The sequence below is a fragment of the Meles meles genome, chromosome 16, assembly GCF_922984935.1.
Source record: "Meles meles chromosome 16, mMelMel3.1 paternal haplotype, whole genome shotgun sequence".
In the NCBI taxonomy this organism is placed as follows: domain Eukaryota; kingdom Metazoa; phylum Chordata; class Mammalia; order Carnivora; family Mustelidae; genus Meles; species Meles meles.
Genome location: NC_060081.1, coordinates 59,533,111 through 59,555,273, shown reverse-complemented (window position 1 = coordinate 59,555,273; position 22,163 = coordinate 59,533,111). Strand labels below are relative to the sequence as shown.

At 41.9% G+C, this 22,163-nt stretch overlaps 1 protein-coding gene across 3 annotated transcripts in view; it reads left to right on the top strand.

Moving 5' to 3' along the window:
• Positions 1-22,163, top strand: part of LOC123927029 (ubiquinol-cytochrome-c reductase complex assembly factor 1) — a 96,946-nt gene that overhangs the window by 50,515 nt on the left and 24,268 nt on the right. For all 3 annotated transcript variants that reach the window (XM_045981502.1, XM_045981505.1, XM_045981503.1), the window contains exon 7: positions 2,012-2,120. In XM_045981502.1, coding sequence (XP_045837458.1) covers positions 2,012-2,120 — 109 coding nt within the window. The remainder of the gene's footprint in view (positions 1-2,011; positions 2,121-22,163) is intronic.

Here is a 22,163-nt window from a genome sequence, read left to right as displayed (position 1 = left end):
TGAGGCAGGCCAGGCTGGAATCATTCCATTGTACCATACTATTGCTAGTAGAGTTTAATGGGCAGGATTAATTGTGTATGGAGACAGAATTGTCAGTTTAGATCCAATATGCCATAATTATAGGAGGAAATGTCTTTTGGTGAGTAGTCCTATTATAGCCACCTAAAAACTATTAAATGAAAGATAATAGAAATAAGGATGCTCATTAAGAGTGAGATAAGAAACTAGTTTGAAAAGTTAATGGCCCTGTTTGTATTTTTACACATAGTTAAGTATGATATATGTTTACTGGTTAATAAAATATAACACAATTCTTACATTCTTATGGAAGATCTTAAGCAGGGACCCTTATGGACTGATTAGAGGCAATGTGGTATAGGAGAGGAAGCCCTAAACTAACCCTGAGATGTTTTATTCACTTATTTATTTAACAAATAAGTATTAAATGCCTACTATTCTTAAGCCCTGGATATACAATGGTTATAAACAAAACAAAACAAAACAAAAACAGCCCGGGGGTGCCTGGATGGCTCAGTGGGTTAAAGCCTCTGCCTGTGGCTTGGGTCATGACCCCAGGATCCTGGGATCGAGCCCTACATCGGGATCGAGCCCTACATCGTCGGGCTCTCTGCTCAGTGGGGAGCCTGCTTCACTTCCTCTCTCTGCCTACCTCTCTGCCTGCTTGCGATCTCTGTCTGTCAAATAAATACATAAAATCTTTAAAGAAAAACACCAGCCCATACTTGATCTTTGCCTTCAGTGGAACTTCTACTCTAATGGGGGAAACGTTTCGGTAATTACGTAGGTGAAATCATAGTACTTTCTGTGATCGGTGTTCTAGATAGGTACTGTCCAACAAACAATGCAACTCATTTATTGAATTTAAAAGTTTCCGGTAGCTCCATTTAAAAAAGTAAAAAGAAAATAATGAAATTTATTTTAATCATTGGTTTTATTTAACTCAGTATATCTAAAATAGTATTTCATCATGTAAGCAGTATAAAAAATTTGAGGTATTTGTATTCTTTTTGTTGAACTAAATCTTTGAAATCTTAAACTTATGCTACATGTCAGTTGTAACTAGTCACATTTTAAGTGCTCAGTAGCCACATGTAGCTAGTAGCTTCTGTGTTGGACAGCACAGCACTGTGCCCATATTACAGACTACCCAGTAGTGTTGGGCAAATTACTTTCCTTGTGTAGGGCTTCTGTTTTTATTCAGTAAAATGAAAGATTTTGACTTGCTTAACTTCTAACAACTAAATGTGAGTCACTTGCAGGTATGAGAGCACCTTCTGAGGTGCTCCGAATAATCTCATTATCTTGATCTGGGTGTTGCTTACATGTATATAATATATAATACGTAATTTCTTAGGCTATACACTAAAGATTTGTGTACTTTATAGTATTTATGTTATACCTCAGTGAATTTTTTTAAAATAAAATCACTTACAGTTTTTTTTTTTTTAAGATTTTATTTATTTATTTTTTTTTTAATTTTTTTTTTTTTTTTAAGATTTTATTTATTTATTTGACAGACAGAGATCACAAGTAGATAGAGAGGCAGGCAGAGAGAGAGAGAGGGAGGGAAGCAGGCTCCCCGCTGAGCAGAGAGCCCGATGCGGGACTCGATCCCAGGACCCTGAGATCATGACCTGAGCCGAAGGCAGCGGCCCAACCCACCGAGCCACCCAGGCGCCCCAAGATTTTATTTATTTATTTGACAGAGAGAGAGATCACAAGTAGGCAGAGAGGCAGGCAGAGAGAGAGGAGGAAGCAGGCTCCCTGCGGAGCAGAGAGCCCGATGTGGGGCTCGATCCCAGGACCCTGAGATCATGACCTGAGCCGAAGGCAGCGGCTTAATCCACTGAGCCACCCAGGCGCCCCTCACTTACAGTTTTTTAATTCTGTGTTCTTTCCTGAAATTACTCAGATGAGCTGACCTTCAGTATAAATGTGTGATATAAAGAAGCAAACAGCCAGTTACTCTTTATGTCTTCTTCCCACCCAGGATGTGTCTAGTCCGAATGAAGCAGGAAGGCCGGAGTGGGAAATACATGTGTCGGATCATAGTTCATTTTATGTGGGAGGATGTTGAGCAGCGTGGCAGAGTCATGGGGGTAAGTGAAATGCTGTCAGAATCTGGTCCTGGAAAACTCCAGTGAGGGATTGCCTGACTTGACGTTTTATGTGTTCTAGAATGGCTTTGCTTTTAGATTTCTGTGCAGTGCTGCCTAGTGTCAGGTAGTAATTCAGCTAGAGTTGCTTCTGCCTCTGTGGAGACTGACATGCCATGGAGACTTTGTGTTTGCACACATTATTATGGTTTGTCAGTGTGAGGACATCCTGTGTATGTGTATGGTTATGGAATTATTAAGCCCAAATAATGGTGGTAAGAGGGATGGATTTATTGAATGGAGGAAATCAAATAATTGAGCTTTAGGACGCTATGCCTTTGACACCAATTCAGTCTTTGAACCAGTCCTCCTCTAAATTTGTTCTGATGGAAATACCCTGGCATCGGGCCTGCACTGTCCTCAGGAACTGAAAAACAAGCACCTTGATCACTAACAACCTAGAATAATTTGGCAGGGTGTCTACTGAAGATGTACATTAGTACATTTAACAATTGACCTGAGAAAGGGGGATAGAGTGTGTGTGTGTGTGTGTGTGTGTGTATGTGTATGTAAAGCATAGAGTGTAGGAAATGGAACCATGACATTAGAATAAGGTTGTTTATTTATATGAATAGTATAATGTTTCATTTATATGAATAGTAATCTCTTCCTTTGGGTATATTGTATATTTTTGTGTCTAGACCATATTTTACTAGATTGTAATCCTTGTTTTTTCCCATTTCATTTCCTCCCAGTTTAGGATTGTCTAAAGCAGATGGGGTCACAAAATGGGTTAATTTGTTTTTTTTTCCATTAAAATGTTCTCCCTACAGACTGAGGAGTAAACAGAGTTTATATATGTATTATAAAAGTCGTACACATTCTTAGAGTGAAAATCAAACAGTAAAAAGTATTTAAAGACAAGTGTCCTTTCCCCATTCCAATCCCCCAAAAGTAACCATTGTTAAGAGTTGATGTGTATCCTTCTAGTTGTTTCTTAGATAAATGCAAATTATAAATAACACAACTGGGCTTAACCATACACAGTTTTGCATCTTGGCTTTTTATCTTAATATGTATTAGATATGGGTTTTTTTTTAAAGATTTTTTTTTTATGTAATCTCTGTACCCAATGTGGGGCTCAAACTTGGGATCCTGAGATCAAGAGTTGCTCCAATGATTGAGCTGGCCAGGTGTTCCTATATTAGATATGTTTTTACTTTATAATTGTTTTTATTTTTATTTATTTTTTTGAAGGCCATGAAGCATTTTATTTTTTTATTAACATTAGTGTATTATTTGCCCCAGAAGTACAGGTCTGTGAATCACCAGGCTTAACACATTTCACAGCACTCACCATAGCATATACCCTTCCCAAAGTTCATAACCTAGCCACCCTGTCCCTATTCCCCCCACCCCCCCAGAGCCCTCAGTTTGTTTCGTGAGATTAAGAGTCTCTTATGGTTTGTCTCCCTCCCCAGTCCCATCTTGTTTCATTTTTTTCCCTCCCTAACTCCACAGCCCCCTGCCCTGCCTCTCAAATTCCTCATATCAGAGAGATCATATGATAATTGTCTTTCTCTGGTTGACTTATTTCGCTCAGCATAATACCCTCTAGTTCTATCCACGTCTTTGTAAATGGCAAGGTTTCGGGGTTTTTGATGGCTGCATAGTATTCCATTGTATGGATATGTGTGTGTATATATACACATACGTGTATATATATATACCACATCTTTATCCATTCATCTGTTGATGGACATTTAGGTTCTTTCCATAGTTTGGCTATTGTGGACATTGCTGCTATAAACATTCGGGTGCACGTGCCCCTTCGGATCACTACATTTGTATCTTTAGGGTAAATACCCAGTAGTGTGATTGCTGGGTTGTAAGGTAGATCTATTTTCAACTTTTTGAGGAACCTCCATACTTATAATTGTTTTTAAAATTCAAAATGTTTTAACTAAGACTGCAATTCCTTTAATCATCATTCATTCCTGGAAGGAGGTAATTACTGTTTCCACTTGGTGTATATTTTTTAAGGCTTTCTTCTGTGTTATCTACAGAAAATATATAATATGGGTTTTGTGTCTGTCTGTTTGATTATACCTGATATCATCTTCTGTGTACTAATATGTAGTTAATATGTACTTAATTTTTTTTTCACTCAGCAATATGTCTTGGAGAATTTTTCCCATGCTGCTTGAGAGTTAAGTGGGAGGTCGTCCCCTATGTTGTATTTATTGTAATTATTTTCACATACTCTTATATCATTGTCTAATGGTATCATATGCTTAATTACTCTCTGTGTAAAATTGTGGTCTTTGAGGCTGAATCATGGAGATGATGGTTTCTTACTGAGAGGGTATTTCCAAATTCTCATGTCTTTGGAGGAACTGCACGTATAGGAAGCACGTGGACATCCTTGGTTTTAACGTGTCTCCAGTGACATTTACATGTCTTTCTCTGGGACAGTAGACCATTGGCATTTCTGTTCATTCTAAGAAGAGGATAGCGTATGTCAGAGTTTTAGCTGCTATCAGCATCATCATCATTTGTTTCAGAGTCAGTGAGTACTGACTGTCTTTGGAAGTGTGTTCTTTGGTTTGTTCATTTTTTTTCACCATCAGGCCTTTCTGCTGTCTTTGCTACCCAGAGTGGGTCAGCAGCCTTGAAGCTATTCCTGTAGCTAAGTGTTCCACATGCCCTCAGGTACTTACTGTCCATCTCTGTGGCAGCACCCAGTGGACATAGGGTGGTGCTAGTACCAAATCATTTAATGATAACCTGTGACACCCCTTGGCCAGCCAAAGCCTTGGCTGACTGCCATGCAGTGACACAGTAGCTCTTCTAATTATTTAACCTGTTTTTTTCTTTTCACTATTGACTAAACTTGCCTGGATGTTAGACTGCTTAGAGCCACGTGGGCCACATGGCTTAGTGAGCCATAGGTTACTGATTCTTGAACTACGGGAACATTTTAGTTATTACCCCTCCACCATCAATTTCCTTTGGACCTCCATAAATATCTCCATCACAATCTCCAGTACTTTGAACCTTCTGTGTTACTTTATAATGTTACTTCCACTTGACTGCATGCTTTATAAAGGCAGGAGACCTGTCTTAATCACACGTTTTTGCTTACATGGGAAACATTGGATGAATAAATACTTGTTGAATGAATAAATTAATTTCAGCCTCTGAAGTTTTATTTTAAAGCCCATTTATCAGATAGATGATGCTTGATTTATTTGTTTGTAGTCCATGTGTACATCAGTATAGCCCTGTGGGAATTATTTTTTCCTTTTCTTTTTTTTTTTCCCCCTCCATTTTATTCAACCATTTTTCTTTCTAAATTTTGCTAGATACGATGTCCTGTTGAGAGGTGTGTTAGATCGGTGTTTCTCACACTTTAATGTGCCTGTGGTCCACCTGGGGAATCTTGCTAAAATGCAAATTCTGATTCAGTAGGTTGGGGTGGAGCCAGAGTCTACATTTCTAGAAAGCTTCAGGTGATGCTGGTGTCATAGGTGGAGCAGGGTGAGGATGGGGCAGCAACACTTTGAATAACAAGGTTTTAGACGATCCATTAATACTCCCCAAGTACAGACTTGTAAATTCACCTGCATGAAGAGAAATGCCAAGCCCAGTTTAGTTACAAAGACTATAAATAAAAGATGGTGATTTAAAAATAACAGACGTTTCAAAGAGTTGTGGAGTTACCAGTACTGCTTTTCTATTATAATTGACTTGGTTCCCCTGCACCCCCTTTCCAAACTCATGGTATAAACAGACACCCTTTATACAGGCAAGAAAATTATACTTTAACCACTTTTGTTATGTGATTGTATGTGTAGAGTGTGATTATGTGTGTAGAGGGGTTCTCAGTCTTCTGTGTGTGTACAACCTAAAGAAATGGGAAAGTTAGAGACATGCGGCTGGGGAAAGTAGTAGGGAGCCAGTCTGGCCTGGTTCTGACCCTGGCTGCCACGTCTCTCCTCCTCTGTGCTTCAGTTTCTTAAAAAAAAAAAAAAAAAAAAGTGAGTTATTGGGGTGCCTCAGAAAATCTGACTAGAAGGTGGTAATTTGTAAATCTGTCTCTGTGTAATTTGGCATCCCAGGTGTACATCTTTAAGAAAACTCATATAAAAAGTAGAATTTATAAGACTGATCAATGTAGTAGTGATCTTTTTCATGCCAAAGAATTCTTAGAGGCAATTACTTTGAGTGGAACCACTTGTGAATTAATGATGAATCAGAAATTTGATTCAAGAACTCCTTTGAAATTAGAACTGCAGTCTCATTTGGTGGGGGAAATTTTTATTAAAATTTTTTTGCTTTTTAGGAGCCCAACTATTGTGAAAAACAAGGCAGACTCATATATCATTCGTGAAGCTGGTATAAAATGCGAGTGTTAAATTTGAGGTTACAAAAATCACATCAATAATGTAGAGCGTTCTAACTTTTAAAAAAACATTATTTGGGATTTAAACATATAAATTAGCTGTGGAAATAAAGTTCATTATATCACCTCATCTGGTCTTGTTTTATTTCATTAACTGGTTCTTAAAAACCTTTGTGAGCTGAGTTGCAGCTGAAGAGGTTAGAGACCATTTTTCCTTGGGCCCTTGCCTCACTCCTGAGTGTTGCTAAGAGTAGAGAACTAAGACTTGACACAGCTGTAAAAACAGACAGCGCCTTTGGCCTCAGTGCTTTCTCTTGGTGCAGGCACATTTCAGATGTAAATTTCACTTTCTGCCTCTCCTACTAATGAAGTAAGTTTCTTTTGCTGGATTTGCAGCCAGGTGTGTCCAGTCTTGTGGCTAACCCGGGTGCTTTAGTTAATTTTTCCATTTGTGACATTTCAACCAAACTTAAAAAACAAACATAAAAATTAGCTCAAGGCAGTGGCTCAAAGTGTTAATGGTAACCTTAGGCTGGCTAAACGACTTCCTCTCAGTTCTGCCCTGCCAGACATCTCCACCTTGTGGCTTACAATGAGCAGGTTTAAGCTTTCCAATAGTTGGAGACTAGGTGGGAAGGAGTATTAAGAAATTCCAAGTTTATCCTTATCAGTGGTCCCTGGAATGCCAGTTGTCTCATCAGGACGTCAGATGATTTCTTGCCAGCACCATTCCAGAATAAGGATGAGCCTCCTGTCACCTTAAGGTCTCTGTCCTGTCTAGCAGAGCTGCCTCATGGGGTGGTGCAGCGGGCCTAGAAAGAGGTGGAGGAGCTGTGGGCTGAACTGGACTCCTTTGTAAAATTCTACTTTTCTTCTTAGAACCAGCATTTTACTTTGCAAGGTCTTCTGTGATCACACTCCAGACTACCTTTCCAAACTCATTTCCTCTAGCTCTTCTTGAACTGTAAATATGTAAAACCTTCTAGCACATGTGCCTGGCACATAGTAAGCACTCAGTGAACATCACATTCCAGCCTTGCTTCACATACTCTTCACTCCAGCCAGGCTGAATGCCTTGCTCTTCCTTTCTTGTGTCTTTCCCTGTTCCGTACGGTACATACACTGGGTTGCCTAAACACCACAGCCTCAATTCCTTTACATCCCTCCACCCCATACTGGAAGCCAATCCCAGTTGTCCTTAGCTGGAAGCATCTTAGTAATTTATCTATACCCTTCTTCTGGCTCTTACCGATTCTCTTTTGTATCATTGTTATTCGTGAGTATTGATTACCTTCCAGGTAAATTGCCTGGGGACTGGATTCCCCCACCCCATCCCTCCTTCTGTCCTCCAAAGTGCTTATCATTTGCCCCTTGGCTGAATGCTTGTCCAGTAAATAACTGACAACAGAGGACTGTTCTGGAAGCCCACTATATGTATTAGAAAAAGTGGGCTGGAGAGGCATCCCTTTTCATTCTGCGCATATTTGTTTGCTCTGTTAGTCTTAAATATTGTAAGAAAAAGAAATGAGAAATTGTTTCCTTGACCCTCAAGTATTTCTTTTTATATGCTTTCGCATCTTCTAATGGATTTGACTAAAAAAAAAAAAAAAACAACTTATATATGAGGTCATTTATGTTTCTAAACTAACAAAGACTTTAAATCTATAAAGGGTGGTAAAAATAAGAATTATACATACTTCAGTTTTTCTGGAAATTTTCTTCCAGGCATCTCTAATACCATTCCCTTCTTCTCCCTACCTCCTCACAGAAATCTTCAAACTCCTCTGTTTTACCATGAGGTAAAAATTTAAAAAAAATTTTTTTTAAATTTTAAAAATTATACTTTATATCTCTAGGTCAGAATTAACACTCACTACCATCCATAGGTATTGTTTTAAGAGGCAAGGACCACTTTAAGGGCATAGTTTTGTGGCCAATGATACGAATGGTGGGATATAAATACTAAGCAATTCCTTGGGCATGAGGCCTTTAAAATAAGACAAGTTTGTTCCCAGGTATCAGTTGTCCTTTTTGAAAGTTTTTGAATGTCCTAAGCTGTTGGAGTGGATATTTGTTTATTAGGTGAAAGAAGGCTAAATTCTTAGACGGCAGAAAATTCTTAGACGGCAGAGCAGTTTCATTTTGGGATTGGCTCATGAACTTCAGCAGGGTCCAGCTGAGATGTATCTTGGGTAGATGCATTCCTCTCTTTGCACAAGTTTCACGACCCCAGGTCTCAAGAGGTGGCAAAGCTGCGTGGAATGTGTGCTTTAGGCAGTTTTGGGACTGATGAGCTGCCTGGGCGCATACTGCCAGAATGCCCATGTGACAGCTTAGTTCCTGTGTCCTTCTGGGCAGCATGCTGGACTCACTTCATTTCAGGGATTGTCCCTGCAAGAGAAGTTATAAACCTTTCTGAAATTGAAATTATATAGAGCATAAAGCTCCTGTCTATGCACATGATGGCTTCTCTCTCTCATGGCTGTTTTTACCTTCAGTTATAGGTTGTGAGTTTCCTGAGGTCTAATTCATATTTGTTTGTCTTTGAATTCCTCTGGTACCTGAAATGGTGCCCTGTTCTCTTTGATGTCTTTTGTACCATAGTTCTAGTACTGCTTAGAATTGTGTGCATTGGCCTCACCCAGAGCCATTTTCCACACCTCCCTTGCAGGTGTTGCTAATGGTTCTCCTAAATAAATCTCACTCGGGAGATGGGATAAATAGCTCCATGAACCTGTTCTTCCTGTTTCCTGTTTCACTTCTGACATTGTTACCATCAGTCTAGCCTCTCCAAGCTGGAATTCTTAGAGTTCTCAACTCTTGCCTCATTCTCTGCACCCAAATTGTCCTGTCATTTTTCTGACCAAAATATCTTTGGATTTTTTTTTTTCTTCTGTTCTATTACTTCATATCAACCTTCATCATCTCTCCTTCATTGCACATGGCCTCCTAACTGGTTCTGGACTTGCCTCACTCTAGTGAACCACGTAAATCACCAGAGGTTTTTCCAAATTCCATGTCTGATGATATCCCTCTGTCTAGAAATCTGAGGGATGAAATTCAGATATCTTAGCAATGGTATGTAGAACGGTTTGTAGTCATATAAGAGAATGTTCTTAGAAGATACGGTGTTCAATATTTAGAAATGAAATGATTTGATACTTTCTTTTTAAAAAATTTTATTTTTTGACAGAAAGAGAGCACAAGTGGGCAGAGAGAGGCAGGCAGAGGGAGAAGGAAAAGCAGGTTCCCCACTGAGCAGAGAGCCCAAAGTGGGGCTTGATCCCGGGCCCTGGGGAACATGACCTGAGCCAAAGGCAGATTCTTAACCTACTGAACCACCCAGGTACCCCCAAAATGATTTTATATTTTCACATGGTTTAGCAAAAGATAAAAGGGCATATGTATGTATATATAGAGAGAGATGAAGCAAATGTTAAAAATATTAACAGTTGTGAATCTAAAAGTTATACAGATTTTTATTGTAATGCTCTTAGATTTTTTTAAGTAAGTTTGAAACTTTTCAGAGTGAAACCGGTGGGGGTAGGGGGAAGGGGAGGAAAGATGATCTTTACATTCTAGCCCCAACTCATCTTTCTAGTCTGATTGCTAAGAGACCTCTTTAATACACAGATATCCATGTGTGCATGTGCACACGCAGACACACACACACTCAAACACAGGTTTCACTCAGGCCAGGTTTTCACTGATGCTATAGTATGCCATGTTCCTTTATGCTTTTGGGCTTTTGTTTATGCGGTTCCCTTTGTCTGAAGTGGCCTTAACACCTGTCTCGCCTCTTCATGGCACTGTAAGACACAGCTGGATAGTACCTCTTCCAGGAAGCTTTTCCCAGCAACACCCCTCCCCCCGCCCCCACTGTAATATTGGTATATTTGCTTCCTCCCTTCTCTGTATTGCTGTAGCACTTTGCACAAACTTCTGTCCTGTAATTGTGGGTTTGTATAGGTCACGCCCAGTAGACGGGATGAGGATCCTAGAATTCCTGGTGTCTTACCTAGAGTGCCTGACATGGTGGCCCTTCAGGCACTTGGGTGGACACAGGTCCTTGCTTCCATTATTAGTGATTGGGCAGCACAGTCTCCCAAATACTGACTTAATAAATGATCTCTTATCACACGTGGATTCAATTTCTTTGACCCACTCTTTCCCGAGAAAGTTTCATTTTTCTCTCCCCGCCCTGCCTCTGGGGTTCCTTGGCTCTCTCATCATTTATATTTCTCATTCACTTTATAGGCTAGACGAGCCTTAGAATGTTAGATTGAGGGGCGCCTGGGTGGCTCAGTGGGTTAAAGCCTCTGCCTTCGGCTCAGGTCATGATCCCAGGGTCCTGGGATCGAGCCCCACTTCGGGCTCTCCACTCAGCAGGGAGCCTGCTTCCCCCACCCCCCTCTCTCTGCCTGCCTCTCTGCCTACTTGTGATCTCTGTCAAATAAATAAATAAAATCTTAAAAAAAAAAAGAATATTAGATTGAATACCTCAGAGACTCTTATTCCATGGTTCTCAATATGGAGGGGCTCAGATATATGTATTTTGAAAAGTCACCCCGGAGGATTTCTGATGTGCTTCTCAGAGTAAGGACTATAGATCAAGTCCCACTGGCCCATTTTCTGTGGTGAGAAAATGGAGTCCCAGAAAAGTTCATTGATTTGCCCAAGGTCGAGCAGCTACAAAATAGCAGAACGAGCACCCAAGCTAGGATATGCTGATTCCCAGCTCGTTGTCCCCTTTACTATACCATGATCCCTCCTAGGGTGCGGGAAGGGGATCAACTTCATGGCAGGATCCTTTTCCTTGGTCTTCTTACCAAGGACTTCCATAGGCCAAGAGGACAGCTTTTCTTGAGTCTCAAGACATTCCATTTCTTCAGCGCAGTCCCCAGCCTGAGGCCCCTTTTACTCAGAGTTTCTAATCCAATCCGGCAGAGGTTTCCTACTCAACAGGACTAATAGAGATTAAGGGGAAAAAAAGGACAGGTGAGAATGCTAACAATGTTCTGAATTTGTTTCTTTTTCCAGCATTTAGAGTCTGAATGTCTCCACATCGTCTGAATTTGCCTTAGTTGATTTTACAATTATTTTTCAGAGACTCCTTGGTTGTGTTTTTTTAAGAGTAGAGGAACACTGAGACTGAACACCGTGCTCGGAGAGGCTGGGCTGGGAGACTAACAAAGGCGGTATTATACTGTGCACGGCAAAGCCAATAAATGAATTCAGGAGACACCTAGATGTGTTTCTGGAGGAGGGCGTGAGGGGGAGGGGTCTGGTGAAAAGGCAGAAAGGTGGGATTAAGATAAATTAAAATGAGGCCAGCATGTTGGATAAGGGGACAACCCCTTCCTGTTCCCACTATTGCTTAAGATTTTTCATTCTGCTTAGTTCAAAAGTTAGAACTAGTCCTTAACCATGGACTTCATACTTTCCCATCCCCCACTTTCTTACATAGGAAAAGAACTTCGTTGTGAAGCTCCTTCAGCCTGATACAGCAGTGTTTATTATTTGAATGCTGGCATCTGTGGGGTGTCTTAAGCTATTAAAACTGGAAAGGAACCTTGAAATAATCTAGACCAGAGATTTTCAGAAGTGGGGTCTCCAGACCAGCAACCCCAACCTCACTTAGGAGCTTGTTAAAAAATGTACATTTTGGGCCCCACCCCTCAGTCTGCCAAATCAGAAAGTCTGGCAGTAGGGTCTAGCAGTCTGTGTTTTACTTTTTTTTTTAAGATTTTATTATTTATTTATTTATTTGACAGAGAGAGAGAGAGCGAGATCACAAGTAGGCAGAGGGCAGGCAGAGAGAGGCGGGAAGCAGGCTCCCCTCCGAGCAGAGAGCCCAATGTGGAGCTCGATCCCAGGACTCTGGGATCATGACCTGAGCCGAAGGCAGAGGCTTTAACCCACTGAGCCACCCAGGTGCCCCCAGTCTGTGATTTAATTGACCCTCCGATTAGAGGGCCACTGCTCTCCTCCGATCTGGTCATTTAGCTAACTCTCTCGAGAAACTGGCTCAAGGAGAGGAGTAAATCTGTTAGAAACCAACTGAAGAGCAGAACTCGGGTCTCCTAACTCCGGGCTCTCCCTGCTGAGGTGAGCGAAGTGTGGGCCTGGGCAGGTGCCTTGTGAAAGTTGAGGATTTCAGCACAATGCAGAAACAGTTCACCCCCAGGAGTAGCTAACACTTAATCTGCTGTGCACTCTATAAGCAACGTATGAATTTTACATTTTACACATAGTCTTACCTGTGACTTAGTATTTCTGTCCTTGCTTTGAAGATGAAGGCAACTAGGATCAGAGAGGCTAGTGGATTCGTTTCCTGTAGCTGCTGTAACAACTTACCACAAATTTGGTGGCTTAAAACAACAGAAATTCATTCTGTCATAGTTCTGACTACCAGAAATCAGCTTCGTGAGGCCAAAATTGAGGTTTTACCAGGGCTGTACTCCTTTTGGAGGCTATAGGGGAGAACCTGTTCTTTGCCCTTTCCAGCTTCTGGTGGCCACATCACTCCAATTCCACCCTCCCTCTTTAAGGGTACATGTGATTACATTTAGGGCCTGCCTGGATAATCCAGACTAACTTCCCTATCTGAAGACTCCTGATCTAATCATAGCTGCGGAGGCCTTTTTTCCCCTTATAAGGTACATTCCAGGTTCCAGGAATTAGGCTGTAGATAACCTTTTGGGAGATCATTATTCCAACCTACCAGAAAGATAATTTAATCAGTCTTAACACAGTAAATATGAGAGCCTGGATTGGAACCCAAACTTGCCAGACTTTAGAGGCCATGCTTTTTTTTTTAAATTATTTTATTTTTTTATCAACATATAATGTATTATTTGCCCCAGGGATAAAGGTCTGTGAATCATCAGGCTTACACACTTCACAGCATAGAGACCACGCTCTTAATCACTAGTCTGTACTACCTGAAAAGGTCATCACTCAGAACCATGGCTCTAACATAAGCATTAAGATTTTTTTTTTAGATTTTATTTATTATTTATTTGACAGACAGAGATCACAAGCAAGCAGAGAGGCAGGCAGAGAGAGAGAGGGGAAGCAGGCTCCCCGCCGAGCAGAGAGCCGGATGCAGGGCCTGATCCCAGAAACCTGGGATCATGACTCGAGCGGAAGGCAGAGGCCTTAACCCACTGAGCCATCCAGGTGCCCCAAGCATTAAGATTTTTAGTTTAAGTGTTGTTTCTTTCTTCCTCTAACTTGCACATTATTGACCCTCTGAGTCCTTAAGCATGCCTGTATGTTGGTCCTGACTCCTTCAGTTAAATTGTTAGCTCCTAAAGGGCAGAGATTGTATCTTTTTTTTTATTTAAAAAAAAAATGGAGTTATAATTAGTCTACCATAAAAGTCACCATTTTAAGTTTTTTTTTTTTTTTAGTACATTCACAGTGTTATGCAAGCATCACCACTATCTAATTGCAGAACATTTTCATCACCTCAGAAAGAAACCCTGTGTCCATTAGCAGTCCCTCCAGCCATTCCTCTCTCCCCCCAGCCCCTGGCATCCACTACTTTGCTTTCTGTCTCCATAGATTTTCCTATCCTCGGCATTTCATGGAAGTGGAGTCGTAATATGTGGCCTTTTCTGTCTGGCTCCTTTCACTTAGCATCATGTTTTCATGGTTCATCCATGTTGTAGTGTGTGCCAATACTTCATTCCTTTTTATGGATGGTCTGTTGTATGGATATGCCACATTTTATTAACCATTTATCAGTTGATGGGCATTTGGGTTGTTTCCATTTTTTTTTTTTTACTTTTATGAATAATGTTCCTGTGAACATTCATGTACATATTTTTGTTTGAACATAGGTTTTCAGTTCTCTTGGGCATATTATCTAGGAGTGGAATTGCTGGGTTATACAGTGATGTTATGTTTAACTTTTTTGAGCAGCTCAGTGTATTGTATCAAATTGTTGGAATTTTAGCATAACACCCATTGTTATTTATTTATAATGAAATAACATTCTGTAATATGTAGTCTTCTCATATTTCTCAACTGCCAAATAAATATTGACACCTATAATTTTCTATAGTAAAGAGAAGGGATGGGTGGTATGGTATTATGGAGGGAGTTCTGGCCGGCCTGGCCCACTCTGGGTGAGCTCGAGTAAGTCAAATCAGCTCACTTCTCTGGGGAGGAGAGTTAGATGATTTCTAAATTCTCTTCCAGACTTAACATTCTGCAATTCTGTGAGAGTCTGAAAAGCTAGCCTTGTGTTAAATCCCAGAACTTGTGTTCTGTTTTTTTAGCAGTTCATCATTATCTGTCGGATTTCTGTTCCCAGACACAAACAAGGTTTTACCCATCTATCCCTCCATTTTACTGTGGCCTGCTAGCTTCAGGTACTCTGCTAGGCACTGGAGATACGCAGATGATGAAGATATTGTCCCCAACTCCCCGGTCTTATAGGAGAAGACAAACATATTAGCTGGTGATTATAGTATTAAGAGATTATGATGTTTAAAAATTGCTGAGAAGGCCCGGAGGAGAGAAGCTTGGGGTAGGTGACATTTGGGTTTTATCTTTTCAGGTAAGTGTTTAACAGACTAGAGAAGCCTTCCAGGCAGAGAACAGTATAGGTAGAGGCAGAATGGTGTGAGAGGACAGAGCGTGTTTGCCTTCGTATGGTGACTTTTTTTCTGTTTCCTACAGTGCTGAAAGCAGACTCTCTTTATCCAGATGAGCTTCTGTTTTGAGATCATTTTGGGTGTCTAATATTCAAAGACTCATTGACTGAAAGGTCTGCAAAAAAAACGTATTTTGTCTAAGTCCTGGCCACCTGTAGATCTTCTTCCCAGTTTTTAAGGACACTTCAGACTCAGTTTCAGAGTGATGAGGTTCCCTGAGTGGCCAAGGAGCCTTGATCAAGATTTGGGTTTTCTCTTAGCATCAGCTTGGTTTGGGCTCCTTGCAAATGCTCTGGTCCCCTCTGAGGGTTTTAGTTACATAAAAATATTAGGAACATAAAATTTTACAATATGATCAGCACAGCACAAACTAAATTTCTAACCTTTGACTAGAAAACATATACGGAAGGCTTTGTGTTTTAAACTGCCCCCTTCCCAGCCTCCTCGCCTTCATGAGAGGTCATTGTACAGCTCTTTCCATGGTCACTGTTCTCTTCCCTTTTACTGGAGGGCAAAACTAGGGCAGAGAAATAATTTTTATTCACTTCTGAAAGGTTACAGTAATAAAGAAACTCTTGTTAACATCAGAGAACGTTGCAGCCAAGAGTTTTCACAGTCTGGCATTGTTTATTTTACATGTAATTTGGAACCTTCTGCACTCTTAAAATATTGGCACAAAAATGTTTTAACTGTTGAAGTACTTCCCTGCATGCAGCAGCAGTGTGCTGTCAGGGGGCAGCAGGGCTCTGGAGAGCCGTTCGCCCTGTTCCTGTGGAGAGAAAAATGGTGTGAGCGTGCGTGTGTGTGTATGTGTGCACATCTACATCCACTCAACTGAAGATGTGCCTCTGTGCATTTAGAATTTAAGAACTTTCTCTGTCCTGATGAACTTATATTTCCCTTTATTTAATGATGCGATTGGTATAACAATCCTGCTTCCCTGTTGCCATGGCTGCCAGAAAGTACAGAGCTTCCCTTACTTGGGTATTTGATACAGTTTTTCATTATCTTCTTTCTCTCACACCTACACTTTATTAACCCTTTTCTATCCCCCCCCTTTTTTTCCCCTTTTTGGTTGAGAGGTGTCCTGTCGGCCCAATTCTGGCAGGCATTTCACAGATCTCATCTCAATCACGAATTGCCTGGTTAGAGAGGTGAGTGTACCCATTATGCAGCTGAGGAGAACTGAGGGGCAGAAACTTTAAAAGAACTTGGCTGTGGCCACCACAGTAAGTCACAAGTTCAGATCTGATTGATTTTCAAACTTTTGTTCTTTTGGCCATACCACATGGTCTTTTTTAATAAGCCAACTTAAACCTTTTTTGGAAGTAGTTAGAATACAAGAACATGAACTAATGACTAACCTATGCATTGATAAGAACAAAGTCACTTGTGTTGATTAAGATACTAATACCCAGAAGTATCGGGCTCCATCAAAGTTTTTTTTTTTTTTTTAATTTATTTGAGAGAGAGAGAGAATGCACACATAATGAAATAATATTCTGTAATATGTAGTCTTATCATAAGTCTTACCAGAGGCACACAAGTGGTGTGGGGGGAGGTGGGAGGAAACGGACTTCTACTGAGTATAGAAGCCATCGAGACCCATCCCAGGACCCTGAGATCACGACCAAGCAGAAGTCAGACGCTCAACCAACTGAGCCACCCAGGTGCCCCCCCGTCAGAGGGTTTTTGTTGTTGTTTTGTTAGGTTGAAACTAAGATTTGAACACAATTACAGAAGGATCCCATTATTAAATGGGAAGAATGCTGGAGTGGTGACGAGGCTTCCATATTCCAGGCTCAACTTTGCTCCTAGAATTTGGAGGACCTTCTCTTTCCCCAATCTGCTTCTTGTCCTGTGGGCTTAAAGTAGAGCTATTTATATTAACCTTGCTAAGACAAGGGATTCCCCAAGGCCGATCATGCTCTCTCTAACCTGTCTGGTCTGCAGACAGTGGCCTGCTGCTTCATAAGCTCTTCTTCCTCCAAATCTTTCTTCCTCGGCCTCCAAAGTGGAGCCTTGACTAAAGAGGCAGGGGTTGCCCCCACCAGCTAGTCTCTGTAGAGCTGTCACCAAGCCGGAACCTTCTCCAGGGATCTCCAGCAGGGGCCTCCTTCCTGTACAGGCGTTCTTCTCTGGCTCTGAGAAAATGGCGCTCTGCTGTCATGTATGTGTGTGTATGACTTCCAAGCACTTATATCCCGTCAAATGGGCTTTGGAGCCAGACAGATCTGGGTGTTTGTTCATGCTGTGCCATAATGTGGCCTAGAGACCCTGGACAAGTCCCTTTACCTTTCATTGTCTCCATTCCTTTCTCTGTAAGATAAGTCACACATAGTGTGATTTCAACAATGTGATGCTAGTAAAGACCTGGCATGGTGTGTGGCACATTTTAGTCACTTGATAAAATGGGCACCGTTTGGACCCTTTATAGAGCACCTACCATCGGCTGCCTTATTTCAGAATGATTTGTGTCCACATCTGTCATGCCTTACTGGCTTCTGACTTTTTAGAGGACAGAGATCCTATCTTTCATCTTTGTATCGCCTGTTCTGCGTGGCACGGGTCATGGACATTGCAGGCCCTCAGGCCCTCAGTGGTTGTGGGCTGAATCTGTTAGGATGACTTGGACAGGGTAGGGCGGTCATGAATGTTTTGGTTTCTCCATCCGAACCTGGGGAAATAGTAACCCCTTATTTTGGAGCCTTTGAGGACAATTTAAAACGATATGTGTGAAGTGTTTGGAGCCCTTTGAAAGGAGGGTACTGGGGAAATTAATGGTGTTTTTGCTGTTCTTGGGAAAGCCCTTTGTGGTTCCCAGCGAATAAATTACTTGGAGTGAGTTTTCTAACACCTCCTACCCCACTCTGTTCACTAAGACTTTTTTTTTTTTTTTTTTAATAACTGTCTGCTGTAATGCTTCTTTTGCTCTGACTTACAAAGATATATATTTTTGGTTTTGGACTTTTGACCCCTTTCCGCTCCCAGGAGAGAAATTTCTATCAGAATAATAAAAGGTGTAAACTGTGTGTGTTGCCCCTTTTGTGGGCCCTGGGCAGTTCAGCTGCTGGGGTTAAGAATCAGCAGGCTTGTGGTTTGTTCCTGGTTATGGGGGAAGTAGGAGACCATTCCCATTAAGCACTCAGTGGCATTCTCAGTGTCACCCACACTACCCCTTTCATCCTTGTCCTATGCCCTTTTGCTAAGATTCTTTGGATTTCAGATGAATTCTAGTGTCTTTGGTATTCTGAGTACAGATAATTTATGGCTCTACCTCTTCTCTTTCAAAGACAAAAAGTGTTTATCATCTGCTGTGCTTTAGGTCCCAAGTTGCCTTGCCAAAGAAGCTCCTCCTTTTAGAGGAAGGAGAGGATGGGAGAGTTGAAAGACCACTCACTAGTTTTGGAGTCAAAAGAGTGAGGAATTAAACCTGGTTTTTACCATTTAATCAGCAAGTCAGGTGAAGAGCCTGCACTGGATTATTTTCTCTCTCTCTCTCTTTTTTTTTTAAGATTTTATTTATTTATTTGACAGAGATCACAAGTAGGCAGAGAGGCAGGCAGAGAGAGAAAGAGAGGAGGAAGCAGGCTCCCCTCTGAGCAGAGAACCTGATGCGGGGCTCAATCCCAGGACCTTGGGATCATGACCTGAGCCGAAGGCAGAGGCTTTAACCCACTGAGCCACCCAGGCACCCCCCTCTCTCTCTTTTTTAAAAAAGATTTATTTATTTATTTTTAGAGAGAGAGAGAGAGTACGCACATGAGAGTGCTTGGTGGGGGTTGGGGGGGGGGAGGGGGGGGAGAGAATCCCATGTGGACTTCCTGCTTAGTGCTGAGCCTGACATCATGACCTGAGTTGAAACCAAGAGTTGGATGCCTAATGGACTGAGCCACCCAAGCATCCCTAGACTGTATTATTTTTTTTATTATTTTTTAAAAGATTTTTATTTATTTATTTGACAGAGAGACAGAGAGAGGGAACACAAGCAGGGGCAGTGGGAGAGGGAGAAGCAGGCTACCCACTGAGTAGGGAGCCTGCAGTGTGGGGCTCCATCCTAGGACCCTAACATCACGACCCGAGTGGAAGGCAGATGCTCGATGACCGAGCTACCCAGGCACCCTAGACCATATTATTTTAAAGAGCCCTTCCAGCTTGAAGAAAAATCCATAAGATAACAGTTTTCCAATCCAGGGTGGAATTCACAAGAGGGAACAGCAGTTTGTCAGAATTTGAACTTAATCTCCAAGCTTTGTTTGCTCTGTAACCCTGGAAGAACTGGCCCTTTCCCTATTATCCTCAGCTCAAAGGCCCAGGAAAGACTAGAGTGGTTTGGGGACCAGTGTGGAATTTAAAACATGCCGGAGTTGTCTGGTCTGAAGCCATGGATAGACATGAATGGCGGGAGAATCCCACTTGGTGACGCCCCCCAGGGACTGCGCTAAGGAAGTCCAGACTGCTCCAGCTGATGGCAGGAAGCCCTATTCAGGGCTGGACCTCACTGGTCAGAACTGCAAAGCAGTCCAGGTTGGTATTTTGTGCCACTTCAGTGGCCGGCAATCTCTAGAAGTTTGACAGGCACAAAGATGATCCTGATTTAATCTTTTCCAGTGGAGGACACTTAGTCCTGGCAAGAAAAAAATGGCTTGTTTGGGGTCACAGTAGCAGAGCAGAGATTAAAACTCATTGCTGATTGATTCTGTTCTTTTCGTTACATCATACTATCGCCTTTGCCATTCTGTAGAGCTGCCATACATTCCCTCCATTTGTCTTTCTGTGTTACAGATCTCTTTTGATCCTTTTCTCTTAAGGTCGGTGTTCTAGTGTCTAGCACAGTGTTTAGTACGTACTAGGCCTTTATCAAATATGTTAGTGGATGAGTGAGTGAACTCACAGAGTCTGTTGCTAACTCATCCGAATGAGATTCAGTTCTCCACTGCTACCTTACCTAGTAAACTGATTCATGCTGAATTGTTAGTGGCTGCTAATAGGGTCATGTTTTAATGGTCCCGTAACAACTGCATTTTCACTGGGGCTTTCTGTAAATTGTGTCTTCAGCAGAAGGAATGATTGCAGTAGCCCTGTGGGGGGCTCCTAGGGTATGGCAAGATTATTAGGGCCCCTCGCTCTTTGTCCTACCAGAAGTAGGCACCTGTCTGCTCTTTTCTCCTGTGGGTTTAACCCTGCACTGGGCACTACCAGAGGGCAGTGGCTCTGCTCAGAATAGGAGGACTGCTTGAAAAAGTTCTGGAAGCTAAGGCATCACACCAGGGTACAGTAGGGGTAGACATGGGTTGTAGCTGTCTTGGATGTGCTGTGAGTATTTCTGGATTGGCGAGGCAGTTGCAACAGTCCTCTTCCCCATTTCCCTAAAATGCTGGGTGAACAATCCTGTGGTCATAGTTAGATCTGAAAGGTCGTAGCTGGAAAGTAGCAACTTCTTTCTCCACGTCAATGCATCTGTTTAGCTGCTCTTTTCTGAGTGGTAGTGATAGGCACCATACATGTAACGTGTCTGGTCCTCAGAGGAGCAGGAGGAACCACAGCCACTCTCTGGTCTTGAGCTGCCTTACTTGACAGTCAGCCAGTCCTGACCTCTTACCTCAACTCACTTTTGGTTGCTTCACAGATCCCCTGCCTGTCATCTCTCTTCATCTCAGATGCATCTTGCAAATCATTCAACAGCCTGGCTCATCTTCTTAAACACTGCTTTTGTCAAATACTCCTTACACGGAAACCTACAGTGGCTCCCCAGGGCCTGCTGGCTGTACACTATCCCCTTACCCTGTCTTCAGGGTTCCTTGTGATTCACCATCATTTGATTATCTTTTCTGCCTGCAGAACTTTTCCTTCAGTCTCTGCCCAGCCACAGGAAACTCTCTTGAACCACTCTGCTTGACGTGTCTGACTGTGCCAGTGTGATAGTAAATTTCTCCAGTGCAGGGATCATGGGGCATCCTCGAGTGGCCTCCTCAGGGCCCGGCACAGAGCAAGGCGCATTTTAAGTACACAGGAAATGGTGCTTGATTTGATCGAACAAGTGGTTTTGTTGCATTGCAAGAAGCTCCAGGGGAAGAGCAAAATAAAGTAAGGACAATCCTTTCAAAAATAAACAGGTATCGATCCCGGGTTTTGGCACAAAACAAACAAACAAACAAAAACCCTGACAGGTATTGAAACATCTATGCTAAATATATGGGGAAGCATATTCTGAAAAATATTTTCTTGGTTAATTTTCCTCAGCTATCCCCTTGACTCTTTCTTACTTGACACAGCGGTGCAGAGCAGAGCTATACATAGGAAGGCAGGGGGCCTCCCACTCTTCCTTCCTTACCGTCCCCAGATGCTGTGCCCTTGCATAAAGTGTCATTCAGTGCTTGCCATGAGCTGAGGATACAGGTGGGGCCGTGTGACCTTGTCCTCCAGGAGCATACAGTAAAGCTTCCATCAAACATCCTTGCTTCAGTCTCAGAGCAATTTCTCCTTCCTTTACATCAGTGCTTGCCAGCTTTTAGCAATAGCAGACTCTCATCCTAGCCCCACATCAGAACACCACACACAGAACTGGGCAGTTCTCATTTTAGGAGCCTTGAGTGATAGAATTTGGACAATAGCACTAAAATTATTGTCTCGGGGCGCCTGGGTGGCTCAGTCATTGATGGGCTGCCTTTGGCTCAGGTCATGATCCCAGAGTCCTGGGGATGGAGCCCTGCATCGGCCTCACTGGGGAGCCTGCGTCTCCCTCTCCCTCTACTCCCCTCCCTTGTTCCCCTTTTCACAAATAAATAAAATCTTTTCAAAAAAATAAAATTACTATTTAACATTTTATGTATTTTATTTTGCCCTTTTCCCCTTCCTAAAATGTAAGCTCTAGGAATTCAAGTATTATCTGTTTCTCCTCCCTTTTTTTTTTTTTTTTTAAGATTTTACTTATTTATTTACAGACAGAGGTCACAAGTAGGCAGAGAGGCAGGC